General features: G+C 39.3%; 2 protein-coding genes across 4 annotated transcripts in view; both read right to left on the minus strand.

Moving 5' to 3' along the window:
* MIA2 (MIA SH3 domain ER export factor 2) overlaps positions 1 to 17,619 on the minus strand; it is a 34,408-nt gene extending 16,789 nt beyond the window's left edge. Inside the window, exons 1-13 of one of the 3 annotated variants that reach the window (XM_082317937.1) lie at positions 17,438 to 17,619; positions 13,595 to 13,813; positions 13,364 to 13,461; positions 9,864 to 9,995; positions 7,836 to 7,857; positions 7,619 to 7,707; positions 7,158 to 7,229; positions 6,250 to 6,360; positions 5,846 to 5,917; positions 5,323 to 5,427; positions 1,643 to 1,765; positions 947 to 1,070; positions 108 to 154 (exon numbers count right to left, since the gene is read on the minus strand). In XM_082317937.1, coding sequence (XP_082174063.1) covers positions 108 to 154; positions 947 to 1,070; positions 1,643 to 1,765; positions 5,323 to 5,427; positions 5,846 to 5,917; positions 6,250 to 6,360; positions 7,158 to 7,229; positions 7,619 to 7,707; positions 7,836 to 7,857; positions 9,864 to 9,995; positions 13,364 to 13,461; positions 13,595 to 13,760 — 1,161 coding nt within the window. In that variant the 5' untranslated portion in view covers positions 13,761 to 13,813; positions 17,438 to 17,619. Of the gene's footprint in view, positions 1 to 107; positions 155 to 946; positions 1,071 to 1,642; positions 1,766 to 5,322; positions 5,428 to 5,845; positions 5,918 to 6,249; positions 6,361 to 7,157; positions 7,230 to 7,618; positions 7,708 to 7,835; positions 7,858 to 9,863; positions 9,996 to 11,000; positions 11,147 to 11,751; positions 11,924 to 13,363; positions 13,462 to 13,594; positions 13,814 to 17,437 lie in introns of those variants that run through there. The other 2 variants (XM_082317936.1, XM_082317935.1) reach the window with 2 other exon arrangements.
* LOC309593790 (uncharacterized protein) lies at positions 17,088 to 20,842 on the minus strand (the record flags this gene model as incomplete). The annotated part of the gene is made up of 3 exons (XM_082318863.1): positions 17,088 to 18,974; positions 19,318 to 19,404; positions 20,714 to 20,842. 3 exons carry the CDS (start codon positions 20,840 to 20,842, stop codon positions 17,088 to 17,090), a joined length of 2,103 nt encoding a protein of 700 aa, XP_082174989.1.
* Between the last annotated feature and the right edge of the window lie 336 nt (positions 20,843 to 21,178).

The raw sequence follows: 21,178 nt of genomic DNA on the forward strand, positions 1-21,178 counted from the left end.
GAACTCTGTGATACTGATATCTATATGCAATTAAACTTATCATAAAAATTGCATGTATTCCCTCTAGTTTCCCCCCTTCCATCCACAAGTTTCTTAAAATCACACACCTTTGCAGCATAGATCAATTTCTTCACAGTTCGTTTTTGCTGATCATCTGATTGACAGAATAGAATAATACATTACATAAAAAGCACAAAAAGGCTTGTGACAGAGCTTGCTACTATTACTTTATTTTGTTTTTATAAAAAAGCAATCCCCAACATACTGTGATAGGCATAGCATATTGCAGGGGGGGGAAGTGGGGGGATGCCTATATTCTAGTGCTTTGTTTGCCAATCGATCAGACTCGGAATGCTCATGTTAAAAGTGAGATACTGAATACACACACTGTAAGATTCACTGGGCTGTGCCCTGTGGTATAATCAGCACCAGCATAAAAAGAAGCTGCAGCAAGAAAAAGGAGGAAGAAAGGCTCTTCTGTGCTGCTGTTTTGAGGGGACCCACATCTACGCCCATCGGATTCCAGTTGCTACCATACTGCCTGCAACAAGGAACACCTGCATAAGCAGAAATTAGGCTCTAAGGACCCACAGTGCTACTGCTGGGAGGAGCTTCAGGAAGAAATGAAAGCAAGGTTTCCACCTAAAAATGTTTCAGAATCACTACTTAATACTAACATAGGCTAAAGCCATTCTGCAAGAGACTGAGCACCGAGTCTTTACATTGCTCTATGATATGCTTTAGCTATATCCACACACTGCTCAATAGTAGCATAGGCTCTTATTCCAGAAACATCCAAGCATCAGTTAACTGTCCAACATAAACAACATTGGGTGAGTTTTGAAAACCCAACTTCTACAAAGCTGATCTTTCGACTTTCCTGAAGCTGTATTTCTAAAACATCTATTAAATTAATATTTAAGATGAGAAGCTACACAAACCATACCTAAATGCTCTCCATTCTCCGTTTCACCCTTTATATCCGTGTCCCAGTGATTATCTTCAGCATCATCATCTTCTCTTATTGCTGAACTCCAGTCTTTCATCTTCAGTAAGTATTGTGTCAGCGACTAAGAAAAAGCCCACACAAAACACAAACAGTAAAATAAATACAAGCAATGAGAATGTAGTTACCATTACAGTTACTTCTTCAGGATTTCTGTCCTTTATTTAGTTCCCTTAGTAGATTAAGTGAGCCCCATATATAGGATTCCAGATGTCTGATACTTTTTCTATTACAACATATATCTGCAGGTCAACAGGTGTACCCTTGTGAAGACTTTTCAGATAGCCAAGTATGCATGCTTTTAGCAGGGTTTGTGTATAAGGTACGCTCGTGTAAGAATACACTCCCAACTCCCATGCTCCAAATTAAAAAAAATGCAAATACTCTTATCAGAGCTAAAAGAGTTTTTCCTTATTTAACGTGCTGGCTTCCAAGGCTATCAGACTGCTCCATTGTGCTGCTAAGCAACCTTTTTTGCTTAGCAGGAAACAAGACATTAGAGGATGGAGACAGCAAACAAAAACCCAGAACAGCTTAATGCATATTAAGACAAGAAGAGGTTGTTAGACTTTCTTGGAACTCAACGACTAGCATCAGTGTGAATAATTTGATTCAATGCTAGCTGTCATAATTTACCTTGACTTGACTCTCTTTGTTTTTCAATACTTCTTCTATATCTGCTTTAGACGATTCAGACATCTTAGTTTGTTCATTTAGTTCGCTAAATCGTTCACCCCATCCTTCAGCTTCTTGTAAAAGCTAAAAAGGGAAATACCAGATTAGAATGATTTTGTATTACAACCAAGAATCAAGGATGTATAGCACTTGAGCCTGTTATGTGTATTATCTATACATAAACAGAATTTTAACCTCTCACTCATCAGTAAGAATTAACAGAGAAAGACTACAAGACGGTTAAACCTCGAGAGCTGAAAAATAAGACTTCTATGTTATTGTCCAATTGCTTTAGCTGCAATAGCTCTCCATTGTAATTAGTTGTTAGGATATTTTTAAACATTTATAAGAACAGTTCAGTTAATATTCCACTCAGTTCAAAAACCCTGATGTGACAATAACAATGCATATAAAATAGTGACAATTTGTGTAACAGCTACAAACATTGGGAAATGGATGGAGAGAACACTCATTCCTCGATATGCATACACACTTCCGAAATTGCACCCGTGTCTTTTCAACCTAGAAGAGGTTGGTGAGGTAAGGAAAACCAGGAAGCTTTTTAGACAGCTGTTTAGATTCACGTGACTTGCAAAACTATATTATTTCTCCTACTCTCCTCCATACCTCTAAAAGTAATTTTTCAATTTTATTTTAAAAAAGCTTCCCTGTTAACGAAAGTCACAGCAACTGGATGTAATCAGCACCTACTAGTATGTATCTTAGTAATTAACTATGGTTAACTAAAAAGACAGGTAGATTCCAAGGTTACATTTTACAGACATCCCCTAGTAAAACCTCATTTCACAAAAATACTTTACAGCAGTAAAGGGATTAGTACACTTAAGCACCAGTTCATTAAAAATAACCACTGCAAGATATTAACTAATTAAACCACGCCTTCATATTGTGAGAATGAAATTGAACTGATTCAAATTTCTGTTAAGACAAAACACGCATTACAAAACATGGGGTATGGTAAAAAAAAAAGTCTTAGTGTCTGTCAAAAGAATATTGCTTAAAGTTGCACAACAGGCAACCAATGTAAAAGCAGTTAATGTACAGAAAGGAGTAACTAGGTTGAGCAACAAGAACATAACAGCCAGTTATACTAAAAACCAGAAAATGGTAGTTAAACAGGGGAACTGCCATGCAAATAGACAAGCGAGCACTACTTATCAAAGATAAACTAGAAGGCACAAAACAGAAGGTATATGACTAGAATTGGATGAACCTCACTTGGCATGGAACTACACCTTTCAAGCAGTAAAAGCCATGTATGAATTTGCAGCATCATGCAAACTATGTATTACAGATAAAACAAAAATACTCTTTATGCTAATACTGCTCAGAAGACGTACACAGGCAACTACTTTTATCATTAAATGTCATCCTTAAAGGGAAGCTGAACTTAAGAGACTCCTTCTTCATGAAGCCAAAGAGAAAATAAATTGACATAATTTTATATACCTGTAAGAATTACAATAATGAGAAATAGCAAGGATTTGCAATAAGCTAAAGCAATATATATTTCTAATGTTCCTGCAAAAACCAAAGCATAGAAAGTCTGGAGTTCATTAACAGTTCCCTTGTTCAAACTAAAAGGCCCAATCCTCTCTCTGACACATCATAACTCTGAGACAGCACATCTGTTATAATGTTTAAGCTATGATGTGCCAGAAGATTATGACCGATTAGTGCAAATGGACAGAGGAAGAAAGTACTCTAGTTTCTGTGAACAAATAACACCTTTGTTACCTTTTGAGCATAAGTGAAATTCCATCTTTAAAAAAAAAGTAAGAAAGAAAAATAAAAAAGGGATATGGATATTCTAATATAGCAAACTAACTCACATGCTTACAACAACCTCATAAAAGAGAATACAAATAAGCAAAGTAGATACTTTCTCTTCTTTCCTTATCAGGTTCCATCAACTCCTATTAGGTTATTTATCTTCTAAAAAGCATAGCAAAATACAATATACACAAATGTTCTCAAATTACTAAAAACTGCAACAAAGCTCAGTTAACAACAAAGTGCAGTAATTCATCCTAAATAATGTGGTTAAGGAACTACTTTACCCAGGTTATCTTATCTGGAAGGAATGCAAAAAACCCTATTTTCATCTGGGAACGTGGCAAGTTAATTACATCCCGGGAGTTGTTTTTACCGATTTTTTTTCCTGGTTTTGCTTGATATAAAATGATTCCCTATAAAATGTAGAGTAATTGTCACCGCTTATTATTATCTTACCCCAGATACTATTTTTTAATAAAAGGAAAGAAAAAGATTCTTCTCACACACACACACACACAAATAATTGGATTATTTCTGTTTGAACCCAAGAAATTACCAGAGGAAAAAAAAAAATCCCTCTCTATTAAAACTTTATGTAATAAATTTGAGAAGCTGTACACAAGTATACTGTCACATTTGAAATAAAGCACCGAGATCAGACTCTTCCTCCTCACAGAAACAAAAAGCATGTATAGATTAGACAAAAAAGACTGTTGAAAGAAAACAATTCTCAAGCAACTTCATCTCACAGTGACAGCACCCAAATATACTGTTCCTCCACTCACAGCATCTAATAAAATTGTCTTCCTTTTTTTTTTTTGTAGTCACAAACATGTACTCCTTCTAAAATTGGAGAAAAATATGAAGTTTTACTGATAAGAGTTGGGCAGAACCGAAATATTCCTCCTGCAGAAAATTTTCTACTTCCAGTAACCTTTCTTTTTTCTGAATCAGTTAAGTCTGATATACACAATGTTTTGATAGAGAGGACTAAAGCACTCCCCAGCTTTTTATAAGAATGCTAAAAACCAACAGGCCTGTACTTCTACTCCCCACCCCCCCACCCCAAGGTATCTATCAGGTTACTATTCAGACAACAAAGAGATCATCATTCAGACAGGAAAAGAAACACATATCCACTAAAACAAATAAACAACCCTAAAACATTCCATAGGACATTTAATGTGCAGAAAGAATATCTTTTTGTTAGAAAAAAAAATAGAATAATTTAATTGTAAAAGTAGTTATTGCACAGGACAACTATTGCATATGCTGAACATTTTAAAATAATCAGCATTCTTTGGGATATGGCTACAGCACTGAGAAAAATGAACAGCTAAAATTTGGGAAGTAACAGTCTTTTCTGTCCCTTCATATTACTTACCCGACTTTCCATGAATTCATCTATAGTTGTACTACAATAAGTTTTTTACCTGTCTTTTGCGTACTCTGCAATTTCTTAATTTCATTTGTTTTCTGGATCAAGTGTATGCATTTTCTCTCTGCCTCTGTAAAGGATCCTAGCTGTGGACTTGCTGAAATCTTTCTGCTTTCCTCCAGGTCTCAGCAAAATTCTTATTAGTCTTGTGTTACCACATACTCTCTCGCGGAACTCTATGCACGTTTCTCCACAAACTCCAATTATTAAATTTCTTTTAAAACAGGACTATTTCAGACAAAGATATTCCAACATAAAATCATTTTAAAGCTATATCCTCGTCCTCATTCCATTTACTAGAAGACGCAAGGGGTATTAACACGTTGAGGGTGAGCTCCTTGGAGAAATCATATTTACAGAGTATAAGAAAATACAGTATTTCTAAGGATAACTAGGAAAAACCTACCTGTTTCTCACTTTCCTGGAGATGGCAGTTTTCATCTACTGCATCTTGAATGGAAGTCTTGAGTCTCTCTGTATTAATCTCATATACTTTTAGGGTGGACTTGGCCTAAGTGAAATAAAAAAGTGTTTTGTTTCAACGGTATAGGTGAAGATATAAGTGGGGTCATGACGGTATCATCGGACTTATTCCTAGGTTTTCTAGCTGTGCTACATATGTACTCTCACATTCCCTAGAATTTCAACAGTTTTTGCTGATTGTAGTTTTGCAACACTATATATCATTGTGGAGTAAGAAGGCAAATAAACGACAAGGTAACTGTACTTCCCAATAAATGGCAATCAATATATGAAATTCGAAGTTACTAAATCAAGTCACACAAAAGTACTAAGCCTTACAAAGTCTTTTGGTTTACACAGCATATTATTTCTGCACCCTTAACAGAAAAAAAATTAAAAGAGTAACTACATGGAGAACAGAGAAATTGCAAAGATTTGAAAACAGAAACCATGAAGATTGGACATACCTCATCAATTTGTGACTGGATAGATTTTGCTTCATCCTCTAAAGACTCCACTCTCTTCTGAATTTCAGCCACCTGAAAATTATTAGTTGTCATATAGCTTCTTCCACATATTTGACTGAAAAGGTCTAGGCAATTAATAAAGTTATTTTAATTTTCCAACTGAGAAGGTTCTACAGCTGAATCAGCGAAAACAGCTTTTCTTCTTTTGAGTATTTTCCTTTATGGGTGTCATTTTTCTAATATGCTACATACAGGGAGTATGAGGGGAGATAAAATGGGAAATGTAGTTTTTGTTTCAAAAAACCCAAAGAGAATAGTTTGTCTTCTCCATAGAAAATTTTTTGTGGGATTTTTTTTTTTGTTTTAGTGAATAGTAATAAAGACAAGATTCTATTTATTCTTACCAAGTTATCATTTTCTGATTGCTTAGATTTTTCTTCTTCCAGTTCTTTTTCTAGATTCTCTATTTCTTGCTTGAGTTCCAAGTTTGACTTGTTCAGTTTTTCATGCATTTCCTAAATCAAGTTGTTTTGACAATTAACATAAAACATTTGACATTAATTACATATGAACACAAGTATGTTTTAAATATGACTGCAAAATACATTTAACAAATTTCACCATATCAAGGATAAATCTCAAAGTACTCTAGAGACTCCTGCATATTAACAAAACCTGTAACGATTAGCTGTATCGGATCTGAGGTGCAGAATGATATACACCTATTCGCTTTTTTGTTACATAAATTTTATAGAGCCCGTCAAGTATTTGATTCACTTTTTTGGAACTCTTTTACAAATATATTCTCAGTTTGGGGGATATAAACAATGTAGTGGTAATTTTTGTTTACGACTATGCTCCAGCAGCCTATAAAATATATTTGAATTAAATCAGATGTGAGAAAAAAATATTTCACGCACTACTCCCTCTCTCTCTCTCTCTCCCCCCCCCTAGAAACAGGAAGAATTTACTTTTTAAAAAATTAAATACTGTCTAATATGCCATTTGCTCTAGTATCAATAATTTTAAATGCAATTGTTACAAAAACTTCTCTTAACTTAAATGCCTCGCTTCTGTGTCATTTTCAGTAACTCAGGACTAAAATAACAATGCTTTCAATTAAAACAATTAAGGTTTTTTGGGGTTTGCTTTGGGGTTTTTGTTGTTGTTTTTCGGTGTGGGTTTTTTTGCGTTTTTTTGTTTGGTGGTTTTTTTTTTTTTTTTTTTTTTTTTTTTTTTTTTAATATGGGCAGCATTTTCCTGATACAGTGCATTAAATTGTAGAAATAACAACTTCCATTTATCTTTTTACCTCAAAAAAAGATGTGTCTGTTGATTCTTTCATAATGTTATCATCCTTCAGAGACAATTCTAAATCTTCAAACTGAAAAGGAAATACTTTATGTCAGAATGTATGCAAAGAATTGCTTAAATAATAGCATTAATTTATGATGCTCTAGTCTGAAACATAGCCACCACCCAAATATTCACAAATGCACCTTGCTGGAAATCAGGAAAGCCTTAGCCCTAGATGATTATCCCAGTGGCATAAAACAAAGACATTTGAAAGTTGCTTCCAGTGAAATATATCATGTTAAGAGTTAAAGGCTGAACTTGCTAACATCTTAATTGCACTGACAGGAAAAAGCATTTGAAGAATCACTTTAAAAGGTTTTAAACATCTTATTTTTAGATAAGTTTAATACTTTAAATAGTTGATAAATTGAGCCCATTTCTGCGACACATCTGAAAGCAATAAACAAGGACCATTACCTCTTTTTTGCAAAGGCTGAGTTTTTCAAGAATTTTGCATTTCTCTTCAAGTAGTTCAGCAATTTTATTGGCAAGCTGTTTTTCCCTTCCTAAAAAAGAGACAGACAATTAAGTGCTGCAACATCCAAATAATTAGGAGGGGAAAAAAAAAAAAAGAATAAGAGTAAAAAAGAATAAAAGTCATACTCCAAAGAAACAGTATGAAAAATAAGCTTACCTACATAAAGTCGACTTCTAACCTGAAATAAAAAGAATAAATACTGAAAATGTCTGATCAATTACTCTTGCATAGTATCTGAAAACTAATCTTTTAAGCTGCAGTTCCACGATCAGTTTAACCATGGAACTTAAAAGAAGGAATATAAATACAGGCTGCTGTTAAAAATGGGCAGTTACATCCTCTGCTCTTATGCCCTCCATGGCTGTGTGTTTGCCCTGTCCTTCTCCCACTCTAATTAAACAGAGAGAAGAGGGGAAAGGAGGTTAGTTTTCACCTGAATCACTTTTATAACACACCTCTGTATAGTCATCATATAACCATGACCGCCAACACAAAGTGGCAGTGGACATGCACAGCCAAAAGAGTAGGAAAGGGGAGGGAGGGAGGGAGGGAGAAGCTCCATGTGCCAGCTCAGACTTAACTTCCTACGAGGAAAAAAAACCCACACATTATAATACGTAACAGTTAGAGCTGCAGTAAGGGCACTACTTGATGGGCATCCCGCCCAGATGCAACTCAGTGGGAAGCGCCAAACCAGCAGCTGCCTTGTGGAGTCTAGTGCCCTAGAATCAAAATCTAACAAACTGCGGGACAAAGTCTGTCACAAATGGCCTGGACAAGAGAAGCAGAACTTGGCTGAACCCACAAAAACTTTACAACACAGCATTCCTCTCAAGGCTGGGCCTGGATCACGTGCCTAACATACAATGAGTCCCTCAGGTCTTCCCTGTTTCCTCCTCATTTAAAGCCATGGGATGCCCAAGGAGTCCAAGTAATAGAAAAAGGGGAAGAAAGTCATAAGCACACCTTATCCGATCATCCCCCTCAAAAAACCAAAACCAAACCCCATTATTTTTAATTAAGTAACCATTAATTCTTCAAAGAGCAGTCAGAGCGGTTCTAATTACGGATGACTGAAAAAGCTATCAATAACTTCTGTAATATCTAATCCCTTAGTGGCATGTGCAGGAGGAAAACAATAGTAGAGCTGCTGCTTGACTGATTTGAGCTGAAACCTCCTTCATACCACCTAGAGGGATGCTGCTAGAAAACAGAAGGAATGACCCAAATTATAGATACATTAACTTATACAAATACAGATCCCCTTCCAGACAATCTGAATCGCTGATGCACAATAAGGCAGCATTTTTCCAGATCTAAGTTGATATTAGAACCCTAAAAATGCAGTTGCTCGTATCTGAAAAACTAAACTGCTATGCAACCTACCTTCAAACATGAGCATCATTACACCTACCACCAAAATCACATTCTGTTTATTTAAGAGAATGAAAAAATGGGGAGAAATTTAGATTAGTGAATTATGGACACCAGCCCCATTTCATCAGTAGGGAGAGTATGGTAGGCAGTTGTTATTATTCATATCCTTACTTATTCACAATAGAAGACAATCCTTACCTCAAAAATATAACCTGATTTGTGCATTAAAAAGTTTCAGTACTGCATTTCTCAAAGTCATCAGCTTAGTGTTCACAAACAGTGCACAGTAAAATTGGTTCAGTGTTCCAATAAACAGAATCAAGGTCACTGTCCAAAGAGTTTTAAAATGCCTCCCTTGATGGGATCCATCTGGATTCCTTTTGCTTACAATTGCCTTGAAAGACCTGAACTGGCCTGGCTATAGCCAGGGCAGTCGCAGAGCTATCAATACTCATAGCAATACGTATGCTCTAGGGAAGACCTCTATATATTGTGAAAATAATTTAAGGGCTGACTTTGAAAGTCTGGTGCAGAAATTAAGAAGAGAAGTAAAAAGGAAGCCTTATTACAGCGAGTTTCATTGAGCTTCCTCTAATGACAACAGTCGCTCAGTACACACACGAACACTTACTGTCTTGACAAAACAGTCTACTCAACTTCACTTTCAGAGGGATTCTAAATTCAATCACAACAGATTTAAAACTCTGAAGCATTATACATCTTGAATAGAACAACAATTTCAATTCAAACCATTCAGTTAAAACCATTAATGCACTCTACGTATCTGCATGTAATTTGAACACTTACTGATTGATAACTTCTATACAGGAACAAGAGAATTGTAAAGGCTCCAACAATGCCAGCGCAAATGACTATTTCCCAGGGGAAACCATACAGATCAGGACCAGGTCTCATATCTTCAGGCAGTGAAGCCACAGCCTGAAAAATAAAGTAAAAAGCTTCAACTAAAGCAAAGAGGCTAATATTTTCAACAGAAATAAACACAACTTGTTGACTTAGTTTCCTTCTAAGGCTTGCAACAGGCTTGTACATCTTTTTTTTTTCCAAAACTCTACAAAAATGGTTAATAGAAGCCTTTGATTTTTAAATTACACATTTACCAAGTGAAGAAAAAAATAAGAAAAGTTCCAACAAGATATGATGACAGCTAGATAAAGCCCTGAAAACTTTTCCTTCTAGACCTATCAATTATGGTAAATTCTCCTTTGAATTGTCTACACATTTCACTGTTAGAAGAATCAATACTAATAAGTATTTTATTAATTACCTGTAAAAGATTTGTCTTCTAGAAAAACCTGCTGAACCAACTTCATGCTAAAATAACGTACTGAACAGAGTCAATGATTTAACACGTTTTAAAACATTTAAATACACCCGCATTTTATTGGTAAACGGGTATCGCTATTTTCTCAAAAATATAACCTGCCCAACGTCGCTCACGTTTGCTACGTGCGGCGCGTGTCCAAGAACGCGTTACCGCGCAGGAAAGCCTTCGTCTCGATTTCCTGAACAGAACGGCCAGACGACCCCCACCTCAAGCCAAGCCGGGTGGGCGCGCCTGTGTGCGGAATCAGGGCGCCCTCCCTTCGCTGCTTCGGCTTTCCGAGACCGCTGTTACTCTCGAAAGAACGGCCAGCCTCAGCAGGGCCCGCCGGGCTCGGGGTCCCCCCGGGGTCCCGGGCCCCCCGGGGTCGCCCCCGGGCCCCCCTCCCGGCTCCGGGCAGGCTGCCGGGCCCCGCCGCACGCCGGCCAGGCACAGCCCGGCTCGACGCCGTGCGCTCCGGTGCGGGGCCGTTTCTCTCAGACCCGAGACCCTCGCCACCGCCGGCAGCGCCGTTTCCCCCAACGCCGCGGCAACAGGACCGCGGCCCTCGCGGGGGTCCGCCGGAGCCGGCCCCGGGCGGAGGCGGGTCCCGCACTCACCCTGCGCGCCCCCTCCAAGGCCAGCCCGCAGTAGCGCTGCGCGCTCTCCCGCAGGCCCAGCCACAGGCTGGCGGTGGCGACGTCCAAAGCATCCCCGCGGCCGCCGGCAGCCATCTTACCGCGGGCAGCGGCGGCGCCGGCCCAGCGCCGCGCGGCCCCTTCCGGCCCGCCGCCTGACAACCGGCCTGTACCACTGCCCGGGGGGGGGGGGGGAACCACTGCTGCCGCGGGCGGGGGGGGGGCCGGAACAGCGCGGGCACAGGTGGGAGCAGCCGGGGGAGCCCGAGGGGGGCGGCGGCGGGCTGTACCACCGCGGCAGGAGTGGGGGCGCAACACCACCGCCGGGGGGACGGAGCGGGAGATACCACTGCCGGGGGAGGTGGGAGCGCGGCGGCGGGCCCCGGGCCTGACCGCCCCGCCTCGGCGCAGAGCGGGGCTGCCTCCGGACGCGGCTCCGAGTTGCGGGGCCGAGGGGCGGGTGCAGCGCCGGGGCCCCCTCTCCGCGCCCTCCCAGCGCGGGGGGCACCCGGCGGCTCTGGGCCGGGCGGTGCAGCGGGCCCAGGGCGCCGCAGGTCTCCGGCACCTCTCCCGGCAGAGCCTCCCCTCCGCATCAGGCCCGCGGGCGGGAAGGACCGGCGGCTCCCCTCAGCGTGCGCCCGCCGCCGCCCCCCCGGCCGCCGGTACTGGCGCGGCCCCGCTGGCCGCGAACCCCCTCCTGTTGCTCCTCCGGGTTACTCGCCGGGAAACTCACCTCCCCCTTGGCGCCCGCTCTCTCCATCGGCAGCCCTGCCGCGGCGCTCTTCCCAAAAATAAACCGGCCCGGGCTGGGCTCCTCGGGGAGGGCCCGGCTGGAGCCGGGGGACGCGCCACCTCGCCGCCCGCCGCCCCGAGGAGGGAGCCGGCGCTGACATTTGCCGGGCGGGGGAGGGCGACAGGTGGCCCGGCGGCCGCGGCCTCCGCTCTTGCGCAAGGCGGCTGCCGCCGGGGCCGGGGCCGGGGCCGGGGCCGGGGCCGCCCTCTGCGCCGGAGGCGTCCCGCGGCACCGGGACCAGGGCTCTGCAGCTGAGGCTTTTTTGTTAAAAATTGATGGTCCTGGGGCTGCCGGTGCGCAAGTGTCAGGGAAGATGGGAGAAGCGGGTAGCTGCAGCGCCGCACGGCAATGGGTTCTTTATCTCGTTCGCTAGGACTAATTCTAGTTCTGTATTATATTTTTTTCCGTGTACCTAACTACACTTTTTTTTTTTTTTTTAACGTATGCTAACTCAGTTTTCACAATGCGAGGTGAGTGACTTGCCTGTGGAACTGGTACCACCTAAGAGACCCTGACAGGTAGAAGGTGGAAGCAGCTTTTTTAGCTGTATCAAACAATAAAAGAATGAGTTTGGCCATAGCAGTGAACTATCAGTGAGCATTGGAATCCAGTCTTCTTCATGAGAAAAAAAAGCAAAGCCCTTCCGTTTTCTTCTAGGCTGCAATTTAGCCAGAATCTATTTAAGTGCACTGGAAATCAGGAACAAATTTATGTGGTTCTTAACCTTCAGTTACCCAATCTAAACAAAGTTAAACCAAAGTACCGAAATTAGTGCAGTTTACCATATACCACTTTACCTGATACTACTCTTCTGTGTAGAGGGGACAGTGCAACACCATCTACCTTTTCTCGCATTCCTCTGGCAGCATTGTTTCTTGTGCAGTTATGTCCAGTAAGGTCAACCTTCACTCTGTCACTACTTTTTGATATTTAAGACATCCCCATAGCAATCATAATCCCATTTTGTATTTTATATATTTGCTTAGAGAAGTATTTCTTATGCAATTATGAAGTATGGGGATATTTGGGAATCAAGGCTTTGAAATTACTTTTTAAAAACAACGGAAGTATTCTGATTATTTTACTCATCCTAACCCAAACTTTCCAAGTCCAAGCAAATTTAATCAGTACTGTCACAGGACCTAGAGGGAGCTGTAAGTTTCGTTTAAAAAGAAACAAACAAACAAGCCCTAAATGCTGATATTTTCACCACTGAGGTATTTCCTGGCTGTTGTGTAAAAAAAACCAAACAACAACAACAACAACAAAAAAACCCACACTAAATTCATCCGATTCTGCAGTGCAAATAACAGAGCCAGATGAACAGCAGCTAACCTGACATTTTCTTGTTTTATCTCTATCTCATTTAGCATCAGGTACCCCCAGAAGCAAGGGGACTGCAGAGGGTTTCTTTAAAAGGATCTGTTTTGTCTTTCTTTCTAAGGATCTGTTTTGTCTTTCTTTCTTTTTTTAGGAGCTTCATTGCAGAACATAACCAATAACTGGCTTAATTTTGCACTAATGTCAACAACATCACATAAAAAATTCTTACCTTTTTGATAATACTTGTCACTGCTGAAAATGCAGATTTTATCGATTCCCTGATCTCAAGAGCATTCAAGCACAGAAGTATCTGATATATCCAGCCTCCTGGTTTGTTCATAAGGGGGAAAAAAAAAAAAAGGTTTTACATTGCAATTGTCAACTTAATATAATTCCAATTAAATTTTTTTTCTAAGATTGCAAATTTATTTTCCTTAAAATTAAGACAGTTAACACTTACCGTTACTTGGAACGTAGTTCTGGATAGCATCTGAGAAAGGCTTTTTGACATCAAATGGAGAGTCAACTACTGAACTGTCCATTTTTTCTTCAGAATTTACTGGAGGAATCGCTATTGCTTTTGAATGTTGGTCACTGCCGCATTCACTGTCTACAGCTGCATTCATTTCATATTCCTTCTCTGGTGTTTCTTCTAGTAGCTTTCTTCTGCTGCCTAGTCCTGCAAATAATCATGAAGGGAAATCATGCTTATTTTCAGAGGATTCAACTTAGACACAGACACACACTTTTATAAGATATTAACCTCAATAGAGATTTTGTTGGGTTGTTTTTATTTTCTTCAACTTAAAGCCTAACACTGGAGTGCTACATCAGAGTAAAAATGTGCTACAGATGTATGATTTAAGAAATACTGGTTTAAATAATGGTCTCAGAACAGAGTTTGGAGTATAGAGCTTTAAGCAAAACTGGTGATGTAGTAAAGTAGTTAAAATCAACATTCAGGAAAAAATATGCTTGGTTTTGATAGTTAGCCTATAGATTCCCTGTTCAGGATTAGTATGTCTCTTTCTTACATTATATCCAATTACAAGTGGGAAAAGCTTTACAAAAAGAACAATTAAAAATGCCATGTAGGATGAAGGATTAACAACTTCCCACAAGATAACAAACTTCACTGCAAATTACAAGAAACCACAGGCATGTTCATGCAGAAGTATGACTGAAGGCACTTAGCTGCCTCAGTTTCAGTGACTTAGAGTAAGTTTCCTGAAGCAAATAAAATCCTGCTTTCAAAACCCCCACACCTTGCTTACCCATGTCGAAAAAAAAATACCATTTACAAATTGATTAATTTTTAATTCTCTGCTTCAAGCCACTGCTGGCCAAAGATACCCATCACAAATAGTCTGATAGTCAAAAGTCAGGAAGAGTAACTGGCTCTTAAACTGTTACCGTTATATTAATTCAATCTGTATTATCAGACCCTCAGAATATCAGAAATCAGGCATTAACTACTGTGAGTTAATAGCTCTATGATTTTAAATCACCAGAAGGAGACAGTGTTGTGTCTATTGTAATTTTTTTCCTCAAAGCAAGCATATTTTGTTCTTGCTAAATCACTGTGAGTGAAGCATTAGTCTAGTACCTTTAGCTGCGGTTTGGGCTGCACACTGACTTGTTAAGCAGACAAAAGCTCTGGCAGCTCTAGAAGAACGTTCCTTTTTTCCATACATTTTTCCTGCCCAATGTCCAAATTGTGCCCCTTTTGTACAGACGCCATCGCTTGTTTCCTCCGCATAACATTGTCTTTACATGAGTAAGCTGTGATTTCATGCTGAATCTTTTCAAATTGCTGGTGCAGCTGCATCAGTTTGCTTCCCTTACAGAGATGCTCTACGGGTTGCTTAACATCTTGTTTTAACTTCAAATAAAATTGTTGGAACGTAATCAATGGGTTCGGTAAATTTGGGTATTTATCACACAATATTTGCCTGGTTTTGCTTGCTTTTTGGGACATGAACTCTATCTGCCCTACTGTGATCTTGTCAATTTCCTTGTTTTCGCTGGATTCTGCAGCAGTATTTTTTCCAAAACGCCAAGCTGTCCTTCCTCAAATTTATCTTGCATGATTTCTAAATTGATTTCATAATTTTCTGCACCTTCTACAGATTTAGTAGTATCTTTTTCTTGTTCAGATTCCTTTTTTCTTAACTCCATCTCATTCCTCAGCATAGTATTTAATTCTGCTAGTCCTAGTGTCATCCCTATTTTCATTTTTTTTGTTGTTTTTGTTTGTTTGTTTTTTACAAAACATGTATCCTCAGACTATTTTTGTACAGGCTTAATTGTTAGTTTTGCTAAATGTATTTGGAAAGAACCATGATGGTCTGGTAAAAATACTACCTGGAACCCTTTCTGTTAGAATATCATTTTTATGATTTATATTTCTGGACTTTTACTCTCTCTGATTTTCAGATTCTTTCTTTTTTTCTTTCCCTCTCCTATCTTGTTTTAGTAGCAGCAATTAATTTTTCAGTATTATCCATCCTTTCAGTTACAACAGTATCTTCTTTTTCAACATATACTTTATCAGCCAGGTTTCTGAGCAATCCCAGGTTGCCGGAATTTAATTAATCTGTTTTTTTTTTTTTAATAGCAGTCTGGCTTTCTAGTTTGAGGGTTCTAGGAGACACTAACTGTAATGCTAATTTTTTTTTCTTTAAAATTGTCTTCTATTTTAGAGGGCTTCTAGGGTAAAAGTTCACAGTCAGACTAATATCACATGACTGCTCCGTTGCTTTTACTGTCAATAAATTTTCTTTATAAATTTTTTTTTTTGGACTTGGATTCAGCTGAAGACTTTGGTATTACTGTGCCTGTTGAAGTAGTGTTTGATGATGCCTTCCAAAACTCAGATTCGTTTTCTCTGGTTTTGTATCTTGCACTGTTATAATGGCTTGAATTGATGGGCCTAAATCTGATGATACAGAAGAATCTTCTTTTACGATTTCACATGTGATTTTTATATTTCTTTCTAAGATCTGGATTAGGACTGTCCTCTGACCCATTCTCTGGTACCAGAAGCTCAGGCTGGGAACAGGAATCTACCCATGTTATTTCTGCTTCACCTTTCTGATGATGTTGCATGTTCATAGGAATTTGTTCAGTTTGTAGCTTCTCTCCTGACAAGCTATCAGCAGGAGCATCAAGTGTTGTCCTATCTTTTACTAATCTGGTAGATGATGTTTGGTTTTTTTTCCTCCGCTGCCCTGTTTTTATTTTGCACTGCCAGCTGAAGAGAGAAATCATTCTCTTTGGATGTATCTATCTGCATTACTGTTACCTGATTCTTTATGTTTAACATTCTGATTTGAGGGGCCCTCGGTTTCTTTTCCCCATAGTACTTTGCCAAGGCTTATGCTGAGGCCTTTTTTCATTATGGAAGCTTAGTTTTTCTGTTCTCAGCAAGCAGTTTTTACCTTCCATTCTGAAACTCCATATGTCTTCCAAGTGACCAATTTCTTTGGAAGTTTTGGTACCTGTTAAACTGAAGCCACTAGATGAGGGGTGAGGAGAGAAAGGTTGGTCTGGAGTAAATTCTTGAGACTCCTCAGATTTCTGATCCTGTTCATCATGAAAAAATATCCTGACTGAACTCTTTGATGTTGTTTTCATAAAAACCCAGTGAGTAATTTTTATTCTCTGGTTTGTGAATTTTGTCTTTTACCTCACCATCCCTTTTGAACTGGCTTTTCGATGCCAAAGCTTGTTCTGTGTCACAGCATTCGACTGGTTTGCCTGCCTTTCTCACATCTTTCCAGAGTAAGACTCGGTTCACTGTCACATGGGGTCGTCTTGATGCCCAGATGATTATCTGCAGTTCCTGGTAGTTCCCCATAAAACAGTAATTCATTTTCTGAATTTCCAGGTTCTTGAATAAAAGTGTTCAGGTTATTTTGTTCTTTTTGCACTGTTTCAACTCTTCCCATTTTTTATTTTCCCTGCAGATGAGTTCCAATTTCCACTGTATTTTCAAAATTTGATTTTGAAGGTAAATATAGAGAATCTTTGGAGACAGGGTCATTACAATAACCTTTTATACTGGCGTTTTCCTGACTTTCACTACTCTTAGAAACATGTTCTTCAGCATTGGAATAACTAAAGAAGGGTACATACTGTCTTTGAGATACTTCAGGTTGTGCTAGTGTTTCAACAGATAAAATCTGTGAAGCATCACTATCGCTAACTAATTTGACAAAACGTTTTGCTTTTTCATTACTGCGTTCCTTATTTTGCACAGCTAGTGAGGAAAATGGATTGCTTTCTTGGATTGCACCCTCACCTTTTTCAGACAGCTCCTCGCTAACTCTCTGATTGACTTGTACTTCTGTTGGTCTGTTGTTATTTCCTTGTAACGTTTCATCATCATTTTCAGTTTGAGGGGTTTCTTCACTAAAAAACACATCATCTTGCAAACTCTGCACTCGCTCTTCTTTGGCTGTTGAACTCCAAAACTTCAGTATGTCTGCAAAATGACTAAAAGAGAAGAAATGGCTCTGTTCTTCAGCTATGTCAGGACTTCTGTCTGTATGTTTTGTGCCTGAGGGATCACAGTTCTGAGGTGGGCTAGGAGAAGAAGAAATCTGATCTGATGCGATTGATTCATGTCCCTGTTGATTATCATATGTGTCCATATTATAACTAATAAAGCTATTAGAGAGATTTGTATACCAACCTGACTGGCGATGTTTGCTTTCTGACTCCTGATTTCTCTTTTTAGCTTCAGTGTTTTTCAGCAGCTGGCTTTCTGTTACCAAGTCTTCTTCTGAACTGTAAGGTTCAATTGGCTTCTCTTTGCCACCTGTTAGTATATCAAAATATGATTCTATGCTATTTGAGGTGCTTTTGGTGCCATTAAGAGTACGCACACTTGCTGGTATCTCCCCGGGATTTGGCATGTTACTGTTTGAATCTATTATTTCTTGTGCATAGTTCTCTTCATCTTCTCTATCTGTCACTGCTTCAACTCTCTCCTTTGATTCTTTGTCTATGGGTGATTCTTTCTGGTCTAAAGTCTGCACTTCTTCATTCTTATTTGCTTCATCCTCTGTTTCTCTGCTTTGCTGGTCTTCCACAGCATTTGTATCTTTCTCAGCACGGCCAAAATTAAGAACATTACTTAAACCCAAATTAAACCAATTTGATCTGGATTCTTGGCTTTCGCTCTTTTCTTCTTCTGTCAGTAACTCTGTGCCTGCTGTTTGCTGTTCATCATTGGAATGTCCAGGCACAGCAGAAACATCATGGATTTGTGGATCGTCTTCTTCTGATGCCAAACCAGCATCCACATTCTCTTCACCAAAATACAGAAAGTCCGTCAGTCCACCTTGAAACCAAGCAGATGATGGGGCTTCTTGTTCCTCCTCCTCATTTGGCTCCTGAAAGTCATTTTCGGCAGTTACCACTATTTTTCTGCCTCGGTATGTATTTTCTTCTAAAGATTCAGTAACGGCTTTTAAGGGCTCTTCATTGTTTTTAGTTCCTGTGGTGAACCATCCTGCAATCCAACTAGACTGGGCTGGATTGGGCTCTGGCGGGAGACTGTTTTGCATTTGTGGCTCTTCAGTATCATCTTTTCTAACCAACTTTTTGCTTGCAGACTCCTCCTCAGTGTGAGGTTCCTTGGAATCATTTTCAGAAACCGATTCAACTCTTTCTTCCTTTTGCATGGAGTCTCTTGAATGTTTTAAGAGTTCATTTTCCTGCAGCTTTGATTCTACATCAGATGAATATTCACTTTCTTTGTTGTGATCATGTAGTGCGCTATCTTCATTTTCAAAAGCGTACTTATCTCCATGAAGACAAAGGAAATCAGTTTCCTAAAAGAATAATATAGACTTTTAAAATGTTTTCCTGTGTAATTTTCTACAGCACTGTGTAGCACAGCAATATATCTTCATTCTCTTTCTTTCTGTGTAGTTATTCGTGTGTATAACTTCACACAAAGGACTGTAATTATATCATTCCTAATGGTTCTATATCATTTATTAGATAAAAATTATTTTGGAGGACAATAAACACATAAATGGAGCAATAATGAAAAAAAACCCCATGTTTTGAATTATCTGAAATAAAATATGCATCGACACTTGAATTTCTAACTAGGTATTAGATTTTCAGTTGCTGTGAACTACATTGGAAAATCTGGTGATGCTGGTTTACCTTAGTGAGCACTTCGACTTCTTCTACAATAAAAATTTCCTCAACCTTCACAGCATCTTTTGGGAAATAGCCAAAATCCTTTCCTTTCTGTAAAAAAAAAAATAAATAAATAAAAGGAACGAGAGCATTTAAACTTCAGTGATAAATATGTTAGGTGTTTGCATATATGCTAGAAAAGTATGAATAAACAAGAAGTTTATAGGACTGCCTCCTACCCCCTTCATATCGTTTGGTCAAAAGATATTGGTTTATTTTTCCTTCACAAAAGTGTTCCCTTTGCCATTTCAGAAAGCAAGGGGAAGTATATTACTCCATACTATTATTTTCTGTATTATTTTTATAAACGTGTGTTTTTGCAGAACCGAACCAGCAGCTTTAACACTGCTTCAACTGAAGACAGTGTTGTGTGCACAGATGGCCTCAGCCAGCTCCTACTAAAATTGGCTGCAAATTTTCCATTAACTGAAGCGGGAGAAAAATTGTGCCTTAATAACTAATGGCCCATAATAAGTTACAAGAAAAGTAGGATATGAAATTCAGGTACGAGGCCAGCTGCAGCTGAAGAGAAAATGGCAATGAAGATGGCAACACTACAGAAAATACTTTGATGATAATGCCCAAAAGAATCGAGTAAGGGTCAGTCTGACCAAGAAACCCGCCACTAGCTTTACGTCAAACCATTGCACGTAGCCTTTAATGGAGGAATACGTCTTGGAAGGCAAGGAAGAGTGAGGTACCTGCAAAGATACTCTTGGATGAAAAAAAGGAAGACAGAATTTCACTTAAACAATAAATGTGACAGATCATTTACCAATAAAAAAAAAAGTTTACCAATATCTTCTGGTTTTGAAGCACTTACACAGTTTTGCTAGCAGTTGGATTTGGATCAATGCATCTATTCCTTCTTAGCTACAACATAACTACATTGTCAGTTGTTCCAAATCGTTAAATACGCGTGATAACTTCTCTGGGAACTTTCCTTGAGCACTGAACTGTGAGGTCAGGTCCCAGTACTGGATCACTGATTAAGCAACTGTAAAACCTTCTTACCCACAGACCTGTAGGTATGTACCTGACCTGATAGACCTGGATGTGTTTAAGGGAACCAGATGAAATCATTATAGCCAAATGATCAGATGAAGGAGACGACGGGAAACTGGGATTCTGATCGTGACTTCGTTTCTCCATGAGTGATCTTTGCCAAGATTCGATTTTCCCTTTCTATAGGAAGATAGTAATAATGACTCATCTCCCAAATACTATATTGATCCATGACTGGTTAATATTACAAAAGAGATGGCAGATCCCTAGAAGCAAGCCGACTGCAGTTACCACGCTCTTATTATACTATATCTGAATTATTTATGGGGAAAGTCTTTCAGATTGAGGTACTTACGCTTCCTGTCCACAAGTTTTCATTTTTCCTTGAAAGTTTGGAGTATACTATTATCTCTTCCCCTGTTTTGAAGTTAAGATACCGGCAGTCAGGCCCTAAGTAGTCTGTAGTGGCTTGAACTCTGCTCATTGCTGCTGGAATAGTATGTAGAAAAAAAGAAACGAATAAGTATAGCAGCCATTTTACCTGAAGTCAGATACATTACTGAGGAAGTCTGATACGTTACTGAAGAAGTCTGATATATATAAACACATTCAAATGTTTGTTAATACATCAATATGTGCTTTGTTATGATACTAATCCATTTATATCATCAAGTGGAAAGCAACTAATGCAAAAAGCAGCCCTATCCTGTTCTCTTTCCTATTTACTATAGACATCAAGGAGAAAAGCTCTTGTCCTGTATGGGCATTTTTCAGTCCTTATTCAGGCAAGCTTTCAATGCTGAAATGCGTGTGGCAAATT

Source organism: Platalea leucorodia (assembly GCF_965183815.1).
Source record: "Platalea leucorodia genome assembly, chromosome: 7".
NCBI lineage: Eukaryota > Metazoa > Chordata > Aves > Pelecaniformes > Threskiornithidae > Platalea > Platalea leucorodia.